The 24,514-nt window shown below is 39.5% G+C and overlaps 1 protein-coding gene across 2 annotated transcripts; it reads left to right on the forward strand.

The window, feature by feature from the left end:
- The first annotated feature begins 153 nt into the window (after positions 1-153).
- capn2l (calpain 2, (m/II) large subunit, like) lies at positions 154-23,830 on the forward strand. 2 transcript variants are annotated; one of them, XM_084685852.1, is made up of 21 exons: positions 154-405; positions 2,021-2,090; positions 4,150-4,268; positions 10,238-10,371; positions 13,575-13,743; positions 14,232-14,315; positions 14,690-14,775; positions 15,368-15,442; positions 15,632-15,792; positions 16,231-16,400; positions 16,510-16,521; positions 17,205-17,416; positions 17,963-17,999; positions 18,088-18,153; positions 18,255-18,312; positions 18,410-18,474; positions 19,681-19,749; positions 19,923-20,001; positions 20,102-20,218; positions 23,316-23,374; positions 23,457-23,830. In XM_084685852.1, exons 1-21 carry the CDS (start codon positions 169-171, stop codon positions 23,478-23,480), a joined length of 2,103 nt encoding a protein of 700 aa, XP_084541978.1. In that variant the 5' UTR covers positions 154-168; the 3' UTR covers positions 23,481-23,830. The 2 variants fall into 2 exon arrangements, with proteins under 2 accessions (XP_084541978.1, XP_084541979.1); XM_084685853.1 differs by lacking the exons at positions 154-405; positions 2,021-2,090; positions 4,150-4,268 and adding an exon at positions 7,726-7,885.
- The last annotated feature ends 684 nt before the right edge of the window (positions 23,831-24,514 follow it).

Genomic DNA, 24,514 nt, shown 5'->3' on the forward strand with positions numbered 1-24,514 from the left:
TTTCATTATATTGCCTTCCAATCTAGAAAAAAAAACACACACTCGAGACTTTAACTGTTGAACACACCCACTCCTCAGACAGCAACCCCACCTCGCTTCTCTATTAAAGGGCACTCGTGTTGTTCAAGCAGTTGAGCAGAAAAGGTTGCTGAATTGAAAGAGAAAGCCATGTCTGGAATTGCTGCAACCCTCCAGCACAACCGTGCAAGGGCCCAAGGAATTGGCACAAACGCTCAGGCCATAAAATATCTCGGACAGGACTACAATGAACTGAAAAGGAATTGCCTGGAGTGCAAACAGCTTTTTCGAGATGAAACCTTTGAAGCCATCCCATCCGCTTTAGGTTTTGACGAACTAGGACCAAGTTCCTACAAAATCCGAGGTGTTTCCTGGATGAGACCTACAGTAAGTATGTTTGATTCATCTATCCAGTTTTATATTTTCCATCTCAACGGTATGTTCCATTTCTTAGCCTATGCATCAAACAAAAAAAATTCTAAGGCACATTGCTATAGGGCAGTCTAGAAGTTTGATCATTTAAGACGTACAACATTTACAAATATTAATGTTAGAAAAATGCAAAGTTATAAGGATTTCAGGACAAGAATCAAAAAGAAAAAATTCTACATAACTCGGCTACAGAAGGAATGCATAGTTTGCGCGTTTGTCACGATGATGTGCAATACTGTTGGATGGAATGTGATAGATTACAACACAGGTTTACTTAAGTGACACTCAAGTATCCTCCGAATTACGGCCTGCCCTAGGAGTGGCACTCTAAGCAGTCCGATAATTTGTTCCATAGTTCTGCATCGGCTTTAGTGTATATTGCAAGCGAGCAAATGTCAAGTTCATTCAAGTGAGGAGCCAATTACACTACACCATAGATCTTAATAGCTCATCAAACTACAGTGCAACGTCAGCGGCGTCGTTACACCCTTTTTACTGGGGCACGTGCCCCAGTGTAAATCTGCTGTGCCCCAGTAAAATCTTAAGTTTGAGTTTTAACAATTTACTTCATTAGTCAGTGCATTAACTTAGATTGATAATCCCAGAAAAAAATTACACAGTATCCCAATCAACACCAGGGTGGTATTCCAGAAAGCAGGTTATGCAACATAACTGGCTTAGTTTGCAATGTCGTGCTGGGTTTCAGCTGGGGAGTTAACTTAACCTGGTATGTCACATAACCTGCTTTGGATTCAGCACACAACTCAGAATTAAGGTGGGTTAAGAAAACATTACAAAACTAAAGAGAGTTTCTAAATGATAGGCCAACCAATCATCTTATTTTGACTAAAACATAAAAACAATATTACATGAAGCTAAAAAAAAAACATTTATCCTCAAATGAATCAGAAAAAAATGTGAGCGCTCGCATTAACTTAGGAGTTTTTATAGCATAGTAATGCATTGAGCGCAGCAAGCTTGAAATAAAAAAAAGGGATATGAATCAGGGGCCTGTGCCCCAGTAAAGTTTTGTGTCTGATGACAACGCCTCTGGTCAGCGGTGTTGTATGTGATTAAGATTTAATTATTGACCTCTAGATAATTGTCCCTTCCATTATCTACTTCTGAAGGCTAGGAAGGACATTCGAGGTCCACTCAGGTTTTGCTGAGGATATTGTTAACCATGCCATTAGCAGGATGCTTCACAACCGAAACAACAGAAGCACACCAATGTATTTGGGTTTACAGTACATTAAATAATCCCTTTGATGTGAAACAGTATTCATTTCCATAAATATCATGGTAAGCTTAATGTTTCAACAAAATTTAAGAAACTTCTTCATCTATATAGCTAGAAAGATATATGACAGTTTCTGGTTTTGTGGGTATGAGCGCATGATACAATCATTACAAAAGAATCAGTCTTGTGAGAAACCAGTTGGGAGTGTTCCATGTCTAGTACACATAATCCTCGGCCTTAATGATGATCCCTACAGAACTCTTTAGCGTACTTGACTTTAGCGTAATGGAGACATATTTATGATTAAACTGCATTTTCTCTGTCATGCAGGAATTGTCCTCCAATCCACAGTTCATTGTTGCAGGTGCCACCAGAACTGATATCTGCCAAGGGGCTCTTGGTAAGGACTGAACTAGTTTTCTGTACAGTTCAAAGTGTGAATATAGAGATTTGCATATGAAATACAGCGTCTGTGTTAATGCTTAAGCAGTATAAGTATTTAACAGTATAAACTCAGCCTCACTGTTATTTATGTAGCTCAATTTACACATTACTCTGGCTTTGGTGCCTATTTTTAGATTTTGTTGATTGTTATATGTGTAACCTCTATAGAATCTGTGTATATTATGGGTTTAGTGCATATGATACCTGTAGGTGTGACTATATCCATTCTTTGAAAAAACTGGTTTGGCTCCCCTCCCCCCTTTCTCTCTCGCTCTCTCTCGTTCTTTAGTGCTCTCTTTCACTCCCTTTTTCACAAACAGACACATAAAGAGAGAATTACCTTGCCAACAGCAAATGAAAACCTCCCTCTAGATAAACTGGTTGGAAATGTTACATCCACAATTACACAAGAAAACACATAGGCCCACAGGACAAGCACGCATGCAACACATACAAATAAATACACATTCTTACATAGATTCATACATTCTTCCACAGGACTGTTGCTCACAGCAAAACAAAAAGATAATTGACTTTTGAACTCTCAATGTAGAAAACTTTTCAGTATCCTTAAACCTTAAAAGTAATTGTGGAATTCACTTGATTTATTTGGGAATAATATGTTGAGACTCATGGATTGTTTTCATATTAACTGACATGTTACGTGAAAGAGATTGGATTAACCAATCTGACACTTCTGCTTCAAACCAAATATATAATTTTAGTTTTTAGTATTGTTGTACTGTGGAAACCCTGTGATTCATCTAGGGTGTCCAGTAGCTTGACATACATAAAGGTTCTGAAATACTTTGATATGTACAGTGCTTTAAAGACAAACATGACAAATGACTCATTCCAACTTGCCATACCATATGACTCACAGGCATTTGACTCACACCAAGACAAGTGAAGTTACACCCATGTCAGCAAGTGTTTTTCTATATTATTTTATACATTAAGTTTTGGTTAGGTAGTGTATAATTTATTAACACTACCTTACTATGCACTTCTGATCATTTACCTTTTGCTGTACTTTAAAGATGCACTAAGCCTATTTGTAAGTTGCTTTGGATAAAAGCATCTCCTAAATGAATAAAATATCAACTGTAAATGTGATTTGTAATGTCACTATATTAATAATCTTCTTGCACTTACTTATTACTTCAATCTCCTTACCCTTACTTTATTTTGTCTGCCTGGAAGAAGAGAAGTAGAAAATCAATGACAGTGTGTGGGAACGTCTCTCCCATTTTAGCAAGTCATGTCATGTTTCCGGAGAACCCTGTGACAGACAATATAATTTATTAAAGGACCCATTGAAGACCCATTGAATACCCAAATGTTTTGAAAGCTACTTTGAACGTGAATGCCATGTTTTCCTAGTTTTGAAATACTAGGATGTAGCATAGGGACAAGTCAAAACCCATACCTGCCAGTTATTCTGTCTGGCTATTCTGACATAGCCTGACGTTGTCATACTCATAATTCTAGTCAGAATATGAGTCTGAAAACTCTCTGTTGGGCTGTGACTATGGGGCGTGTTTTAACCGAACTCGTAAAACAAATGCCTCTACGCTCAATTGGATAGACCTACAACCAATCAGAGCAACGTAATATGTTGTTTGTTGAAAACAAATTCAACCCAAGAGCTCTTTCTTGACGTTGTTGATTACGTTACTGTTGATCATCTGTCCATCATCGTATAAAGCCCGTCCTGGCAATTTCATTGGTCCGCCCAGATCCTGGTTTTATGGAGTTGTTCCCAATACGAGACCCTCCAGACCCAACTTCCCGACCAAATTTTTTGTGGGCGGGAGAAGTTGGGCTGGCAGCTAGGCTACTGCCAAGTAATACCCTGCATAAAATTCATGAACGCCAAGTAATACCCTACCTTTAATCAATACCCTTCATTAAATCCAAATCCACCCTCCCTCCATGTTTAGCTGACTTCCTCTCAGCTAAACTTCTGAATCACAACACTTATTCCTGAAATATTCATTGTTGTCTTTTTGCAGGTGACTGTTGGCTTTTGGCAGCCATCGCTTCCTTGACGCTGAACAAGGAGGTTCTGGCACGAGTTGTTCCCCATGGACAGAGTTTTGAGAATGACTACACAGGCATATTCCACTTTCAGGTAAGGTACCATATTTATGCACAGAACCTTCAAAAAAAGTGATTCAATGTCAATACTTAAATAATCTGTCAATTTGAGTTGGACTTGTGTTTATCTGACTGTTAATATTAAATTAAATTTGTCAGACTGTAGCATAAATAACTTAGCAATCACAACCCACCAAGAAGAACAAATAAAACTAGTGGTGGACCGTTATCGGCGTTAACGTGCTGCGTTAACTTGAGACTCTTATCAGGCGATAAACAAAAATATCGCCGTTAATCTATTCTCAAAGTTGGGTTGGGAGCTGGGTCTATACTACGCAAGCTATGATGACTTTCCTCTTGATATTTTAGCGCGGATGTATACCTAGCCGAATTGCACTGTAGGGGGGCGAGAACGAGTCTTCGAACCAGTGTGTATGCCTTGTGTATGAAATTGTCATATCCAACGTGCTAACATGGATGCAGCTATGTAGCCGCCGGTGTTATGTCCTAACTGGTTCCCAATTTAACTGGTTCCCCAGCTGTGCGCGCACCTATCAGTCTGCCTCTATCATCAGATTCTTCACAAATTCACAAACATATTACTGGCGATTTTCAAGTCGGATCTGATATTTGCTGCGGCAAATATCAAAGTAGGCCTATAGGCTACGTGCGCACTACATTAGGCTACCATTCGCGACAAAATAAATGGAGACAAAATAAAACATTTGCAGGCTCGCATGAAGTGGGATTCGATCGCACAAGAGTAAAAACACGTATGCACCACAGTCCGTTGATTTACACCGCGAGCTATACCAGCTAACAAAATTTGGTGAAATCGTTAGGTATTTCTTAACTACGTTGGCCTTCAGGTAAAAAAAAATATTAGCTTCTTCTGATTCAACTGGTTCCCATAAACACAACCCGAATGTAGGCTACTATGCACGTATTTGGGGTTGTTTCGAGGCAATAGCCGTAGTTTCAACGACATCTGCCGGGGAAAGCCATAGACATATATTAATAGACACAGCTACTTCTGTCTACCAAGATGGCGTCCCCATTCATTTTCTACGAAAAGTGCTCAGTGGCGCAGTGAGGCAAGCGAGAGCGTGAAACTGGACTGCGCCATCTTTCCACTTCCGACTCTTCCGGTTTAGCGTTAAACAGTGGCTTGCTTTTTTCCTACTCGTGCACGCTTGCAACTAGCTGTACAAGTCATACTTTGCGACAACCAATCGCGAGCAAAGACTTATATGGTCGCCAGCTTGTGAGCTAAGGCATTGCTGTGGCAGAATGGGGTACATGTCCGATAAGAATCAGAGACATGATGCAAACTTTACAAAAATGTATGCTGTCACTGTATAGTATTCCTTTCACTTGGTTTTTAGAAATAGGCACCTTATTCTCAGGGGGTCCACTGTAGAAATGATAATGGGTGCAACTTCCGTTGAGTAACGGAAGTTGCGGTTTGCTATACGTTAGTCCCAACCAGCCGTCAACAGTGATTCTTTCTAAAGTAATTTCAACTGTAATTTAACTAAAGTCACGACAGTGTGTTGAACACACCCACAACAAAAAGGGATTGTTCTTGTGACCAACGGTACAGTTTCCATCGCCTGCCGAAATGGTCATCAAAACGTGTCCAAGATCCAAATGCACATAGGGGAGGACTTGGACCACAAGAAAAGGGTCGATATTTGAGAAATTTGGATTTATTGGCGGCGCAGATCCCTACCAGTTAACCTAGCTCCCTCTACTTCGATTTGTGACGACCCGGTGATTCTGCCTTCAGTTGGATAACCCGATATTGTTAACTACCCATACACATGCAGTAGTTTGATATGAATTATATTATGCAAGAGCCCAAGGGCTCTTTCTTGACGTTGTAAATGTCAATAAATGTAAATGTCAGCTTTACAGTAAAATAAGCACAGTAAAAACAATAAAAGCAGTAATTGTTTTTACTATTTACTATAAAAAATATTATTATTACAATAGAACATTTGTTATGAGCCGCTGAAATAAACATTTCACAATACCTGACAAGAAATGTGCCGAACAAATACGGATGTTGTCCAGATTTTCCCTCGTAGATCTTGGTTGAGCTTTGCCAACCACACGCACCTCCTTTACTCAGATAATCTCTGGCATTCCTCTCCCTGGTTTTTAATAACTTTTGAAAGTCGATACTATACCAAATGTTTTTCTCGATCTGTCCTATTGGTACAACCTGAAACACGGCAATAATTCAACATTTTCCTTGACGACGTTCGGGATATACTTCAGTGCCAGTGCTTTGTGATGCGGAGTGCCTCCAAGATGGCGACTTAAGGTCCGATGACGTGTCGTGAAAACCCTCATCACATATGTTGCTTTTTTTCTTTGTGATATGAGTATGATTTCCATTGCATTGTATCGGAGGAAATAAACTGTTAACAGGAACAGCTCCGTTTTTGTTCTCGCCAGGCAAAGAAAGCTTATTCGTAGGGCTGTCAAGTGATTAAAATATTTAATCACGATTAATCACATTATTTCACATGATTAATGGCAATTAATCACAATGAATCGCAAACTATTTAATCTGTTAAATGTTACCCCAATAAATGATTAAAAAAAAAGTTTTTACAGGGTGTACTTCAAAACTTCAAATAGGCCTAACTGGATGATAATGTCCATACAAGTTCAGATGGAACACAACTTAAATTGTGAAGGAGTTTTATACACTCACAAACTATACTGCTGTAGCTATAATAAACATCCACAAAATTTGACTTCTGGAAAATAAAATACATTTAAGACATGTTGTCTCATGTAGCCTACTACGATATCCTGCTCCATAATATTCAAATCTAACTTAAACATACTTCATACTTAAGCAATCACAGATTGACCTTAATATTGAACAAGACAGTTTGTATTTTGTTGAACCCAGTCAGATGCTTGCTTCTTTAGCGAGTGTTGTCTGCCATTAACCCGACAAACCTGTGCCAGATCTCAAGATTAGCTTCTCCTCCATCTTAAAAACTGATAGCTAGAAATGCTTACCATGGTTGCTACGTTACGAGAAACAAGAAAACACTGCGATTGGCCATCTCTAGCGAAAATCGTTCCTCATTTGCATAGAGTTGAGAAAATCTCAACTCGATTGCGTCGCATCTCACCAACAATGCACCACGCAAGCGATTCACCTGGCTCCATAGAAAATGAATGGAAAACGCCGTCCCCACCACTCTCCCTACGTAAGGCGACAAGCATCATTTATAACTGCACAGCTGATTAGGCGATGTTAGCGTGTGTAACGTTGGCCAAACAAATGTACTACAACAAAAAGTATATTATGCTTATGCTTAAGTATTTTTGGAGCCAGCGTTTGTGCTTTTAGGCTTGGCGTCTTCCTGGTTGTCATGGAGATAACGTTAGTAGGCCCGTTCGTTTGCCTGCTTAAAATTGTAATGTTTGGCTCGCTCCCTTTCATTCAGTGCTCGAATTACGTGGGAACCAGAGGGAGCTCCCATAGAGTGATGACTGGCTCCCATGAAAGCAACAAAGTCAAAAATCTGAAGGGGTCTGACAAGTTTCGGTTTTAGCCTACCACTAAAAAACTGCAAATACTAGCTCTACCGAGGCAAAGGACGTGAAGAAGAATTTATGAAGGTAAATATCGCTGGTCTGGTTCAAATGAATTACGTTATATTTCAATTTGAAATTGAGAATGTCTACTTCTTTGTTTTGCAAAATCGAAATTAAATATAGACTAATGCCATACTATATATCAATAATATGTTGCATGCATGCAAAATCCTCAACTTTGGGGGGGGGGGACCAATTCTCACTCCTAATGCCTAAACCTCAGAGCCAATCAGCTGGTTAAAATAACGTGATATTGTTTAGAAGAGCACAAATTTTACATTGATGTAGCCTCTTAATTTTGCTCTCAAAGTGCATTTTCAGATTGGTGCGTTTAGCTTTAAATTGTAAGAAATGTTCTTCCAGGGGAGCATGCCCCCAGACCCCCCAACAGTTCGGGGGTTCGCCTTATCGTTCTGACTTTTGTTACCTCAATATATATATATATATGTTGCACTTCAGTAGGCCTATATATACTGAAGCTGCAATAAACATTGCATATATATATATATATATTACACAAAATAACTAATGGAGTTGGAATCATTTGCTGACATCTTGGTCCCCCCCAGTTCAAAAATTCCATCTGCACCCCTGACAAGACGTTTCCATTAGATATAACTGGGGGTGAAACTTAGAGTCACTGAGGACCTTCATTGTCCCACAAAAGCAGTCTGGCTTGATGACACGATCAAAAAAAGAATAATGGGTGTGTTTAACAAAAGCTTCTGAAGGCAAGACTAATGTTATTGAAATATACATCATTTCCTATTGTGGTTATCAGTTAAAGTCTTAATCTTCATCTTTGCTCCAGATAGACATGTCAACAATATGCAACAATATATTTGCCGTCATGAATGTTTTTACGAAAAATCTAATCTGTTTTAAAATAATGGGAATAAACTATATTAACAACGTTTCATGTATGTGTGACAACCATTTGCTAAATCTGCTACAACAAGGCAGGCAACTCAAGCCATTTCTCCATGTGCTCATTCAATATATGTCTCATTCAGCTCAATGTAAATCGGCTATCGGCCAATGTGAACTTTTGTGCTCGTGCCCTGTTAGTATCCGTGACCACATTTGCAGGCAACTTTTATTGACATAAGCAAATAAATGAGGGATTAGTTTACCCATTTCAGAATGGTTTCAAACTTAGCAAAAATCAGGAAAACATTTTGTATAAAAAAAGCTAGTAGTATGTAGCCTGACGTTGTCATACTCATAATTCTAGTCAGAATATGAGTCTCATAACTCTTCGTTGGGCTGTGACTATGGGGCGTGTTTTAACCGAACTCGTAAAACAAATGCCTCTTCGCTCAATTGGATAACCTACAACCAATCATAGCAAAGTAATATGTTGTTTGTCGAAAACAAATTCAACCCAAACGCTCTTTTGTGACGTTGTTGATTACGTTACTGTTGATCATCTGTCCATCATTGTATAAAGCCCGCCCTGGCAATTTCATTGGTCCGCCGAGCTCCTGGTTTTATATAGTTTGTCCCCAATACAGCCCCTCCAGACCCAACTTCCCGACCACATTTTTGATATGGGCGGGGTTAAGTTGTGCTGGAAGTAATACGAGCCAGGTTCAAGAATCAAACAAAAATTATTGGGGGATAGTTTTGTAAACGGTGACTGGAGTTAATATAATAACTACGACCGGAAGAGTCGGAAGTCAAACACAAAACGCAATACCACCTACATCCACCAGGGCCGTTGCTTCAAGCCGAGGGGCGAGGGGTGGGGGCTTGGGCCAAGCACTGATGTAGCGCAGGGGAAGAGTCGTCGTCAAACTATGATGTTTGTGTGCAACCAAGGCAAGCCTGTCAGCACAGCTCTATCAGCCAAGCTAATTAATCAAATAAACAGTTAATAAACACAAGAAGGCTACATCTTATTGAACATAATTTATTTTCATCACCAATTATCATAGTAGAACAGCTTTCTCAAGCGGTTTGTGATGCATTTTGGAAACAGGAGATGAGTCCCTGGTCTAAATGCGCCACCTGGCTTGAGAAACCCGTTCTCAAAGACTTACTATTAGTCATTATATGGGTAGCACACATATTCTAAATGCCTTCAGCGGAATTCAAATGAGCCATTTTAATCTAGATTAAACTAGATGAACACCAATATTACAGTGAGATTAATTGAGATTTAAAAAATTAATCTATGCCCACCACTAAGTAAAACACTTACGTTTTTTTTTGTTTAAGTATATGCATCTCTCCAAGAAAACGTTCCTTCCAGTTCCATGAAATAAAATGCTGTAGAAAGCCAGTGTTAATAATAAAGTTAGTGGCCATATATGACACAATCAACAAGATCATGTAAACTAATTTCCTTATTGATCTTGCCGTCTCCCTCACCAGTTTTGGCAGTTTGGCGAGTGGGTGGATGTTGTCATCGATGACAGGCTGCCAGTGAAAGATGGAGAGCTGCTCTTTGTGCACTCAGCTGAGGGGACGGAGTTCTGGAGCGCCCTGCTGGAGAAGGCTTACGCCAAGTAAGTACTTTTCCTAATTTACCTGCAGCAAACCACACTGTTGAAATGGTGTTGCAATAGCAGCACTAAACACTACTTGAATGCAATATTAAGGAGATGTACCGTGCAGTAAACTGTTGTGATGTCTTGGCCAAAATTATTGGGAGTGACATACATTTTATGTTTGCTGCTGTTTTAGTTGTTGTGGTGTTGATTCACATTGTTATTCAATTATTGTGCAGAGTGATCAGATGTATTTTAAATAAAAGCTTCATTGGCCCCCAAAAAATCTAATTTATCACAAAAACCCACATTTCACAGTTTGGACCTCGGCATAAAATGACTGGTAACATAATTTCACTAAGTCATATCATCAGCACAAGGGAAAGTGTGAACGAGTTCTAGCCGGGTGAAATCACTATCATTCTGATTGGATTTTAAAAGAAGATTCCTGTAAAAGAGGGGATATTTTCATATGGTATTGAACATTTTCACCCCCAAAAACATGTAAAACCTATGAAATGTGGATTATTGTTTTCCAGTATTCCATAGAAACGTGAAAATATTTTCCTCAAATACTGAACAAGCAAACTGCAAAACACAAAATTTGTCACAGCCAAAACTTATGGCCACGTCTTTATATGTGTGGTATGATGTGTTTTCATTTCCTTTTACAATCTTTTTCTCTTACATATTTCAAGAGCTACTTTTAGAGGCTCTTATCTATGTATCAATCTAGCAATTGATTGATCGATTATTGATCAGTGGCGGCTGGTGAAAATTTTTCTAGATGGGGCTCATTCTAAGACAATTGAACAAAAACTGCATGATAAGAGTTCTCTATGAAATAGTAATTATGTAATTAATGCACACAGCTATAGGCAAATGTCCCCATCAATTCCATTACCAGCTGCCTGTTGGCAATAAACAAATGGATGAATGATAACTTTCTTAAATTAAATGAAGACAAAACTGAAGTCCTACTATGTGGCCCCAAGTCCAAAAGAGAGATGCTTACTAAGAATCTAGGAAGTTTGACCCCCTGGCTTAAACCAGAGGTGACAAGTCTCGGTGTAATCCTGGATTCAGATTTGAATTTCAACTCCCACATTAATAAAGCGACCAAAACTGCCTTCTTTCACCTGAGGAATATAGCAAATATACGACCATTCATAAACCAAAATGCTGCAGAGAAGTTAATTCATGCTTTTATATCAAGCCGGCTGGACTACTGTAACGCACTTTTCACTGGCCACTGAAAGACTACAGCTCATTCAAAATTCTGCAGCTAGGTTATTAACCAAAACTAAAAGGAGAGAACTCATTACTCCTGTCCTAGCTACTTTACACTGGCTCCCTGTTTCCTTCAGAATTTAATTTAAGGTCCTATTCCTCACATACAAAGCTCTACACGGACAAGGACCTAGCTACATTGCTAACTCTCTTATAAACTACACACCAGCTAGAACACTGCGATCATCAAATACAGGCCTATTAGAGGTCGCTGGAAGCAGCCATAAGAAGATTGGTGATTCGGCCTTAGCTAATTACACCCCAAAACTATGGAACAAATTACCCATAAATATCAGAGAAGCAAATACGCTAGACATTTTTAAAAGACAGCTTAAAACCTTCCTTTTTACCAAAGCATTTAACTAATTTTTATCTCAGAAGGGCCTTACAACTGGTAGTAGTTATATTATTGTTTTTATATGTTTTAAATGTTTGGAAACTGCACGAGGCAGCTCGGATCTAAGACGGATTTGAGAAACCGCAGATAGAGTGCGGCTAGTCTGGTTTGTTATATGTTTTAGATCTATAACTTTTATCACTTGTATTATTGTTTTTGTTGATTTTATGTAAAGCACCTTGAGCTGCAATTCCTGTATGAAATGTGCTATATAAATAAAGTCTTACTTACTTACTTACATTTGTGGACTATAAATATCATTACACTCAGTTCAGAAATATTGAAAACCACAGACATCTGGGCACTTGAGCCACTCTTCCTGGTATTATTAGGAAACACAACACAACTATTACTGTAAAACTATATATTAAGGATTTATAAATGAATTTAACATAATCCATTATCTTTGATAGAACGTGCCTGTTCTTAACCACTTCTTTGTTGTTTCTCCTCACCTCAATCCGGTGACTTTCGTCCAGTTGCACAGCAATTGTCTCTGCCTAGCATGGCTATCTTGATTATATTCTCCATGTGTGCATGTCGAGCATGAAGTCAATGTATCCCAAAAATGACAACAATTTATTGTGTATTTTTAACGCAGTCATGTTTAAAATGAGTTGTTATTGTTTAGAAAATATATTATATGAAAAACAAAAATCTATAACAGTTTTCACCAGGGAGGGCGGCGCCCTCTATTGACCAACCGCCACTACTATCGATCGATCTATCTAATGTTGCACTAAATTTCGTCGTAAATGTAGGCCTACAATTACAATAAAAATTGTATTCTATTCTACAACACTGCAGTTCTGGAAAAGTAACAGGGTTGACAAGTACATGGTAGACGATAACAGGGTTGGCAGTAGCAGGGTTGACTTTTATGACTAAGGTTGACTCAGCATGTGGTGAAGGCAATGGAAACACGTGGTGCATTAGAAAACTGATTGAATTATGAAAAATTATAAATGGTAAAATATGAAATTGCATTTCACATTGGTTTGCGGTAACAGGGATGACATTGTATGATCTTCCCCTTGCCTAATACAAAACATTATAAAATATGTGGTAAGAAAAGGAACAAGATTTTTTACTTGTTCTCCATGGTCTTTCTGCTCGGAAAATTATACGTTTGTCAGGCAGTGTGTTAAATTGTTTTTATACTGTATCATTGTAATTGTGCTTTATAATGAGAAAATTATTATAACTATATATATGATATGTATGTGACGGTATGTAACGGACGTGGCCACGCTCCGTCACTACAAGGCGTCGTTCGCCACTCGCTGGGCTCGAACGCATGACCTCTGACTTGCCAAGCGCGAACACTACCAGCTACGCCAAAGAAAAGCTAACTATTTGTTGACGCGGGTAGCCCATTACATACCTGAGGAGTGAGTTTCACAGGTTCACACCCGTTACATGTAGATGCAGATGAACTTTCCACTTTTGTATAATGATCCAGTTACTTCATTAACTGCACTGTATGTCATTAACAAACACAACAGAAACAGTACACATCTCTGTCGTTCAACAGGCTGAATGGCTGCTATGAAGCTTTGTCTGGGGGCTCCACCACAGAGGGCTTTGAAGACTTCACTGGGGGCATTGCTGAGGTCCATGAGCTGAGGAAGCCTGATGGAAACCTCTTCAAGATCATCCAGAAGGCTTTGAGAAGGGGCTCGCTCATGGGCTGTTCCATAGATGTGAGAGACAGGAATATATATGAGTTAGTATTGCATGGAAATAAAAGGAAGAGAATTGAAGAAATAGATTTTTGGATGCATGTCTTGTATCTTGCTATCAGGTAGTGTTTTTAACTATTACGGTGAGCTAGATACTATTGAGTATAATGCTAATAACCTATATCACATGATGTGCATAAAGGATGGTTTAAGATGCGGTGGAGTTAAAATTTCATTTGAGAGTCTCTGGTAGATCATCTGTGGATTATCATCCTAATCAATAAACTGGTATGAGCTCTGCTGACATTTAGCATCTGGTTTGAGTTAGGGTTAGTTGATATCTAGTTGATGGTTTATATATATATTATATATTGAGCATTTATCAAACCTATACAGTTTGTGACTATTGTTGACTGAAAATACAGTTTCCCTGAGGTGGTTAGGGGAAAGTGTTCCAGTATTTAAAAACATTTCACGTTATAAAAAGCATTCAACTTGATGTCTTTCAGATCACAAGCTCGGCTGACTCAGAGGCAGTGACTTCACAGAAGCTGGTTAAAGGCCATGCCTATTCTGTCACAGGTGCAGATGAGGTAAACTGAAATGAAAATACTTCCACAGAGGTATCCTAAGGGCAATGCTTTGTGGAAAATTATCGAAAGTATCAATATTCCTATGAGCTTTAGTCTACTGCAGTAGGCTACATATTCTTTCATTGCAGGTTATTCTTGGCAGTTGCAGAAATAAATTGCTAAACGTTATTTCACACACACATATATATATATATATATATATATATATATATATATCCTTTCCTATATATATATAAAAAAATAACATTGCACATTTACAAATTTCCTGTCACTTATTTGAACCATCCTCCTCCACTACTAATATAAATAAAGACATGTAGAAAAACAACTGTCAATACTGTACATAACAAAGGTGTTACATCTGATTGATACAGGTGGAGTACAAAGGAGACATGCTGAAACTCATCAGGATCAGGAACCCTTGGGGTCAGGTGGAGTGGACTGGCCCTTGGAGTGATGGGTGTGTAACCCCTAAAGGAGAGGAAGTAGATACACTATTTTCAATAATAGATCATATCTTTGGTGTCAGAGGCCAGATCTTCAGTGTCTCCTATTAGTCATCCATTCAGAATTTTGGTCTGTTAAGAAAAAAAGTTGCACATTTTGTAATTTAAAATAATCATGTGCTGAGCCAGGGAAATTGCATACAGTAGACACGAGTGACGTCGCAAACAACCTGAACATTTAAGCAATAGACACCTTATATGTAAAGCAATTTTGAGCTACAATTGTTGTATGAAAAGTGCTATATTTATAAAGTCTTACTTACTTACTTACAATTTACATACATTGTGTATTGCGCTATTGGCAAACTCCATGTCAAACTTTGTGGAAGCAAATTTACCTGAGGTGGCATGAAAAATATAAAATGTTAGAGAAATATCCATTTGACAGCTATGTTACACAAGACTGGGAGCATGGTCACGCCCCAGGAGCTAAATGAACCCCTTGTCTTTCCATAAAAGAAAGAGACAGATATACAGGAGTGAGTGAAATCTGATACAGATATAGTACAGCGGTTGTTGCATTAATTATTTATGATTGGTCTATAGGTCAATGCAGTGGCGTCAGATTAGCAATGATGACAGAGAGAGGCTGAGTCACCAATCAGAAGATGGAGAGTTCTGGTAAAAAAAAATACAAATATACCATAGCTATGTATGTATATATATCATGTTTTTGTTGTATAAACAATATTTTTGTTTATATGCCTTTACTAGCCACAATACTTAAATCCAAAGTAAACCTTCCGTAAACACCTGTTTACATGGGAAAAGCAACATTAATATTAAACAGATATCGCCTTGATGCTACAGGATGTCCTTCTCAGACTTTCTACGCCACTACTCTCGGCTGGAAATCTGTAACCTCAGCCCAGACGCACTCACAGATGACAACTTAAAAAAGTGGTCCTTGTCCAAGTTTGATGGAACTTGGAGGAGCGGTTCGACTGCTGGAGGCTGCAGAAACTACCCAAGTAACTTGTCCGACTGATAATATCATTTTTTATAAATTACTTTTTTTTTAAGGAGATATGATGGTCATATAAGAATTTACAAGTTTACACCACTCACACCAGGATCATTACAATGTAATTTAAATAAATACATTTTTAAAGAGGGAACTTTGGCTGTGTTATTTAGATGAAAAATACTGGTTTAATATTGATAACATTTAAATGGCACCTGCTGCTATTGTAGAGTATGTAGAGCAATGTAGAGTATTCCATGAAATTGAACTTTTTATTAAACAAATTGAGCATGTGAATTATAAATCTTTAAAAGAAATGGAAGGATAGATGTATTTCACAGTATGTCCAATGCACTGTTAATTAATCATCATACAGTAGCTATTGCTGGACATGATAAAAACTGTGAATTTAACTCTTAATATGTAACCGGTGCATTTCTCTCAGACACATTTTGGCAGAATCCTCAGTTTGTGTTCAAGCTGGATGAGGAAGATGATGACCCAAATGACAATGAGGTGGGCTGCAGTTTTGTGGTTGGTTTGATCCAGAAGAATAGGCGCAAGATGAGAAAAATGGGAGAGGACATGCATACAGTGGGCTTCGCCATCTACAAGGTCAGTGGAATCACATGACATTCACGTCATGCTATGCATATGCTGTAAAGACAGTAGTACCTGTTAATGTCTGATTGATGTATTTTTGATGTCTGTTTTTACATTTCAGGTCCCTGATGGGGTATGTGACTAAAGGGAAGTTTGAAACTGATTACTTGTACTCAGTATACACATGACTAAACAATAGCTGAACAGTTGCCATAAATACAATATTTTTGAGTAATCTCAGATTACTAAACTCAAATTGGAGATTTTATGCTGCATTATACCATTGTCTGGGTGAATACTTGATTTGATTTGCTGTACATGGTTGAACCGTATGCAATATTATTGTCTTTGAATCTTGCCTATATAACGTTATCTGAGACAAAGGAAAGGATGAGATGAATGGCATTACCCTGGACACGTACAGCAACATTTTAACCAGTGTACTATGTGGAATAATCTGGATTTCCTGTTTTATTCATAATCAGTAAAAGTACTAGTTACTAAAAGTACTATTTGTAGTACTAGTGACTTGAATTATTATGCTCATTCCCCTTATAACATGAATAGTGGGCATGTTTGATACTGTACACATTATTGGGTAAATGCTGTTCTTGATTCTTTCTGCTTCGTGCATATCAGAGGATGTTGAATATAATTTAATTTCTGGTGAATAAAAACAAATATCCTCCATGTTTCACACACAAACATAGGCACACATGTACTTTATGTGTGTGTGGGTGAATGATTTAGCCTGTGAACCTCACTCAGTTCACAGTAAAAATGATGTTTAACTGTTTCCTAACTTTCCTTGCTTAGTACGCTGGCCAGAGAAATGTTCACCTCGATCGTAACTTCTTCGTTCGACACGCTTCTGCTGCTCGTTCCGAGACCTTTATCAACCTCAGAGAAGTGTGCAACCGCTTTTGTCTCCCCCCCGGAGAGTACCTCATTTTGCCTTCCACCTTCGAGCCAAATAAGAATGGGGACTTCTGCCTGCGTGTTTTCTCGGAGAAGCAGGCTGAATTCCAGTGTGTTTGCTTACTTTTACCTGGTTGGGATATGCATAACCATTACTGTTGGATTTAATGATAATATTTCAAATGTATAAGGGAGAGTGTTCATGTAACACTTTATGGAGAACCATTTTACACTGAGCTGCTTCATACTTAGCAACAGCTAACACAAATGTTGAGTGGGCTCACTTCTTTGGTCCCAAAGCAGGTCATGATTATAATGATGACAGGGGTCGTACCTTTGCTCAGTGTATCTGTGGCACTTACTGTAGCTCGAAAGTGATGTTTCCATATGTGGCTGTCAACAAAACGGCAAGCATGAGGTTCTCAACCTAGAATGAATGCACTAATGCACAACAGCGTATGTGTGGTATTTTGTTATGAGTTATTTTAATTTTATTATAGTCTAGTGAAACATCATGAAGTTACATTGTATTTATTTGATTGATTATAAATGTGTCTGCTGTGTAGTGCACACCTGGTTCAAGTTCATGAAATCTCAAAATTAGTTTGAAGATGTCAACATTTTCCATCTCATTTTTTATCCTTTTCCATTTTTAGAGAACTGGATGATCCTGTTGAATCAAAAGTAAAAGAGGTAAAGGTTTTATATTTTTTAAGCAAAAACTGTGTATTAAAGACATATGTTGCAGATGTTGACAGTATTAAGTTGATATTCTTTGCAGGTGGAAGTAGAGGAACATGACATTGATGACAGATTTAAGAGGCTTTTTGGACAGTTGGCAGGTGTGGTAAGTTTTCACATTTTGATGCCGACACACATTCAATAGATAGCATGCTCTTCAACACAGTAGATTAGTAATTTAATTGAAATTCTCTCCTTATCCCAAAGGACAGTGAAATATCTGCTTTTGAGCTAAGGAGAATCCTGAACAAAGTGGTGACAAAGCGTATGTTTTAAAAACATATTTACTAACGTACTTATGATTTGTCTTTGTGCACCCTACTGAGGTCAAATATACCCTAAATTCACCATATCTGTTGCAGGAACAGAAATCCAGACCGATGGATTTTGTCTGGAAAGTTGCCGTAACATGGTCAACCTTTTGGACGTATCCTTAATGGCCCCTGCATGTCAAACACACCTCTAAATGCTTAAAATTTACTCTACTGTATACCTTATATAATATGTTACTAGTGCACAGTGCCCGTGATGAAGTCGGTGATTAAGATGTCAGTGAAAGATACAAATAGGCCTACAGATTCCTTGAACTATATATGGGCATAGTGCCTGTGATAACATTTGTGGCACACACACATAGATTCCTGAAATTATAGATAGGGCACAGTGCCGCGATTATGTTGGTGACACACACACATTTCTGTAATAACAGATAGATAGTGCCATGCCCATGATGCAGCTGGGGATGACAGTTCTTTTCAGTGGTTTTGGTACCTATATTTCTCTGATCACAATTTTTTAAATGCTGTAATCTCTGAAGTACTTCACACCTATTCTCCACATCTATTTATAGTCAAATTGACAATGCTGTGGTCACCTACATTCATGCAAATGATTATGTACCCTTAATTTGTCTGCTGTTATAAATTACTTATGTTATGTTGATCAAAATGTACTATATTGGTTCTCTGTTGAATTGTCTTACCACCACAAACATCTAAACATTTAGTTCATAACAGAAGTCATTACATGCACAGTGGTTGAACCAGTTGTCATAATTGTCCGCCTATATTCACAATACAGCGCTTGTACATTTGCAATGTGCTGGCAGTTTTGACATCAGTAAACATTAATTTATGTAACAGAATTCACTGATATATACTGAAAGTATATCCACTTTATATTACCGTTCTGTTTGCCAGCCAGCCCCTTTGAAAGCAACTTATTATCTGTTGTAAAAGCTTCAAAATACCTAAACAGAATTTCCCTATTTAATTTACTATGCTTAGTTCCATTTCATTGCGATTCACAAATGCCTTTGTGAATCGCATGAGTTAAATTGCGGTAGCCTACTGCACTCCGTTGGGTTATAAAGAGGACACATGCAGAATATTAATTTTGCAGAGTGCCCCGGTTCTTGAGCTGATCTTGGGATGCTAAACACATTCTAATTTGTACAAACGCACACACACATTCCTGGCATTATTAGCAAGATAAATCTGTCGTAAGTAGCATATTGATTGTTAATAATGATATAGTGCACTTACAGCCTTGTTTGTTTGCACCATTCACTAAAACGTTACACAAATTGTGTATGAAAAGTTGTCAGATTGTTTGTTCATAACTGAGCTCACAGAGAGATGGAAGCGGAAAGCTGGGCCTAGTTGAGTTCAAGATCCTGTGGACCAAAATTGAAACGTACTTGGTATGTATACAAGTTCGTCATCCGTTTGCAATGTTAATGTCAACAGGTCAGTTGAGTCATATATTTTTTAAATATACATTTTGAACAGTATAATCCAGTTTTCTATCCTGAGGTGGTGTTTACCATAACAGGTATGTTCAGGATGTTTGTGATTGGCTGGTTTTGTGTGGCAGAACATCTATCGCCAGAAGGATGTAGACAAGTCAGGGACCATAAGCTCCACAGAGATGCGCATGGCTGTGGAGGAGGCTGGTAAGGGCAAGGGGTTATTATATTTACTTGATACAGAATGCCCAAAAATGGAGACTCCATTTTGTGAACCTACATCTAACATATTTTTTTAAAATCTTAGGTTTCACTCTGAATAATTCACTGCATCAGATCATAGTGGCACGTTACAGTGAGCCAAGCCTCACTATCGACTTTGACAATTTTGTGGGTTGTCTTGTACGGCTTGAATCCATGTTCAGTAAGTACATTTACATTTATTAATTTAGCAGAGGCTTTTATCCAAAGCAACTTCCAAGAGAGAGCTTTACAAAAGTGCAAAGGTCAATGATCATAAACAACGAGATAGCCCCAAAAACATTGTGGGTAGCCAAAACATGAACCATACATTGCGAAAAGCAAATAAGTGTCAATGGGAAGAAATATACGAGCATGTAGTTAAACAAGTTACAATTAAACATTAAACAACATAAACCTTAAAAAATGCAAGAGTCTACCTGTAGGAAAACAAGCAACAATAATACAGTTCAAAGCAAGTACAAGAAGTTAAATCAGTTACAACTATCCAACAAGAGCAGGGGAGATGAGGGGAGGTGGGGAGAAGATTCCGCCATTGGGGGGCCAGACAGGAGAAGAGCTTCGGTTGGGAGCAGACGCTCTTGAGAGGTGGGACCAGCAGACGGTTGTCAGAAGAAGAAAGTAGGTGGCGGGTGGGGTAGTAAGGCTGGAGGAGAGACTTGATGGAGTCGGGTGCATTCCCGTTCACCGCTCGGATGATAACTACCAGGGTCTTGAATCTAATACGGGTTGTGATGGGAAGCCAATGGAGAGAAATGAGGAGTGGGGTAACATGGGAGCGTCTGGGTAGATTAAAGACCAGACGGGCTGCTGCTTTCTGAATCCTCTGGAGAGGGCAGGTTGCACATGCTGGGAGACCAGCAAGCAGCAAGTTGCAGTAATCCAAATTGGAGAGGACAAATGCTTGGACTAGCAACTGGGTGGAATGGTCAGACAGGTACCTCCTGATCTTCCGGATGTTGTAGAGGGTGAATCTACTTGACCGGGAGACTGCAGCAATGTGGACTGTGAGGGAGAGCTAACCCTGAGGTTCCAGGCGGAGAAAGAAGGGGTCACCGTCGCAGATCCCAGGGTGATTGAGAGATTGTGGGAGATGGAGGGTTTGGTCGGGATGATGAGAAGTTTTGGCGAGGTTCAGCTGTAGGAGGTGCTTGGTCATCCAGGCGGAGATGTCTGTGAGGCAGGCCTCGATTCTAGTTTAGATCCCCGGATCAGCCGGGGGAACAACAGGTACAGCTGCGTGTCATCAGCGTAGTAGTGGTAGGAGAAGCCATGGGTCGTGATGATCAGCCCAAGTGAGGTGGTGTTCAGGGAGAAGAGGAGGGGTCCAAGGACAGCGCCCTGTGGGACACCAGTGGAGAGCTGGCGGGGGCCTGACGCTTTGCCTCCCCAGGAGACCTGGTAGGATTTTCCCGACAGGTAGGATGAGATCCACTGAAGTGCAGTGCCAGAGATACCCATCTCAGAAAGTCTAGCGAGCGGGTTCTTAACCGTTAACCGTATCAAAAGCTGCTGAAAGGTCCAGCAGAATGATGACAGATGATCTTGAGGCCTGAAGGGCAGTGGTGACTGACAGAAGGGCAGTTTCTGTGGAGTGGCCAGTCTTGAAGCCTGATGGTTGGGGTCAAGCAGGTTGTTCTGAGAGAGAAAGTTTTGACAGTTGGTTAGATACAGCGCGTTCAATTGTTTTTGAGAAGAAGGGTAGCAGTCATACTGGTCTGTAGTTCTGCAGGACGGCAGGGTTAAGGGAGGATTTTTTGAGTAGAGGGGTAACTCTGGCCTGTTTGAAGGCAGAGGGAAGGTGCCGGAAGTAATAGAGGAATTAAGGACACAAAGAAGAAAAGTTATGATGGAGGGAGAGTTGGTTTGAAAGAGAGGAGAGGGGACTGGATCAAGGGGACAGGAGGTGGGGCGATGAAAGAGAATGAGGTTAGAGATCTCTGCCTCGGACAGGGGAGAGAAAGAGTTTAGACATTTAGTTGGGTCAGTCATAGAGGGTGAGTGGGTAGGAAAGGTGGGCTCAGGAAACTAACTGCTAATGTCGGAGACTTTTTCCTCAAAGAACGAGGAGAAGTCTTCTGCTGTCAGGGAGGAGGGGGGGGGGGGGGCAGGTGGGTTAAGAAGGCTGGAGAAGGTAGAAGAAAGTTTGTGAGGGTTTGAGGCAGAGTTAATTTTGTTCAGGAAGTAGTGGGTTTTAGCACCAGTTATGTGTGCAGACAAAGATTTAAGGAGGGAGTGATACTTATCAAGGTCCAGACCGTCTTTGGACTTGCGCCATCTCCTCTCAGCTCCCCGAAGGGTGGACCGTTCTTCACGAATAACCGTAAGCCACGGTCAGGAGGGAGAGGATCTTGTAGGCCTGGTTGACAGGGGACAGAAAGTGTCAAGGGATGCAGTTAATATGGATAACAGGGGGTTGGTGGCAGTGTCAGTGAGGTGGGACGTGAATTTGTCAATGGGAGGGACGATGTTACAATAGAGGAGAAATGGGAGGGGATAGGGAGCGGAGGTTGCGACGGGGGTGGGGAGGCAGGAGGAGTTGGGGGGAGACAGACAGAGAACTGGAAGTGATCAGATGTGCGTGATGTGTAGTGGGGTTACAGAAGTTAAGTTAGTGATACAGTTACGTGTCAGGATGAGGTCAAGCTGTTTGCCTGCCTTGTGGGTCGCCGGTGTGTTCAGCAGGGTCAGGTCGAAGGAAGTAGGGAGAGACATGAAGTCAACGGCCTGCGTTCCTTAAAGGTGGACGCTGAAGTCCCCAAGGATTATCAGCAGGGTTCCATCATCCGGAAGGACACTGAGGAGCATGTCCAGCTCTTCCACAAAATCGGCAAGCGGTCCTGGTGGGCGATAAAGGACAACTAAGAATGCTTTGATAGGATCAGTTAGCACCACATAATGGTGTTCAAATGATTTGGCAGTGACAGAGAGTGGGGTGGATGTGTATTTAATTTGTGGGGAAAGAAGCAAAACCTGTCCCACCACTTCGCCCAGTTGAGCGGGGTGAGTGAGAGAACGAGTGGTTGACGGAGTTGCTGTGTTCTCTGGGCGAATCCATGTCTCTGTCAGCGCAAGGGCATGGAAAGAAGCATGGGATGCAAACGCCGGGATGAAGTCTGCCTTGTTGCAGACTGGCAGTTCCAGAGCCCTATAGGCGTTCAATACAAGATTTTCATGTTTTATAAGTTTACTTGATTGGTATGTTGGTAGGTGGGAAATTGTGTTTCACTAAACCAGGACTGAATTTTCTTCATTCACAGAAACATTTAAAACACTGGACAAGGACGGGTCAGGGGTGGTCGAGTTGAATTTCCTTGAGGTTAGTATGGCCAGCTCGGCATCAACATAAGATTGGAAAATCATTTACATCTTTATGACCATATGCATTTTTCTCCTTCTAGTGGATGAATGTGTCACTACTCTAAAATGAGAAGATTCAACACCTCCTTCATACCTGGGGGACAATGAACAAGAATGGAAGCAATACTTTTTTTCTGAAGAATTAGAAAGATCACTTAGCTGGGTTTTAAATGAGGGTATGTTCTGTCAACCCTATACTTTGAGACCTTGTTTATGTCTCACACATTACAGTATATGGAATATGTCAATGCAATAATGCCATGGGAAATGTGTTTTATTTTGTTTTATTTGCCTCATCTGGGTTTAACAAAATGTAGGAATAATGAATTGTTGAATTTTTAACAGGTTTTAGGTTTTAACAAAATACTGTCACACATTTAAAGATTCAAATAATAAATCTAACTTGCGTCCTTTATTTATGCTTTACTCTTTTGAATTGGAATTTGAGTGCAGATGCACAACACAAAATACTTCAATAAATTTCAATATTTATTCCTTGTAAAACAAATCTTACGAAGTTCCCAATATATAGATCTAACAAGCTACAACAGTAGCAACAAAGAACAGAAATAGTTTTGTCAACTACTGTAAACTCACGGTTTTGTAAACAACTTTCCCTCTTCCAGCTAAATCAAATTGACATCAGTTGGACTTCTGCTGTCAACAAGAGCACAGTAAATAGCGAAGCTCCCCCTACCGTCGAATCAAAATGGTGCCGGGAGAGGAATTTGCATAGCATTTAGCTAGCCGGAGCCATATTTTTGCAAGGGAAACTGCTCTCTAAGCCTTGTTTTATCAACTTACAAATGTCTACATAAAAAAAAAACATTTTGAAGTATGTTTTTACTAGCATTTCATAAAATTTTGTTGTTTTAAAATGACTTGTTACAGTCTCGATTACGCGATGGTGTAATGCTAGAATCACCGCAAGAAAATTGACCGTCGTGACGCGTCTTTTTGAGTGAAACCAATATAAATGTATTGAATTACGTCAAACTGATGTTATTTTATTTGATGCCGATGTATTCCTTTACAATCATTATCAAACTATCCAATTAGACAATTTATTTTTTAAAATTACCTCAGGAAACGTTAACTT

The sequence above is a fragment of the Hypomesus nipponensis genome, chromosome 21 (assembly GCF_054491055.1).
Source record: "Hypomesus nipponensis isolate SF chromosome 21, ASM5449105v1, whole genome shotgun sequence".
Lineage (NCBI taxonomy): Eukaryota > Metazoa > Chordata > Actinopteri > Osmeriformes > Osmeridae > Hypomesus > Hypomesus nipponensis.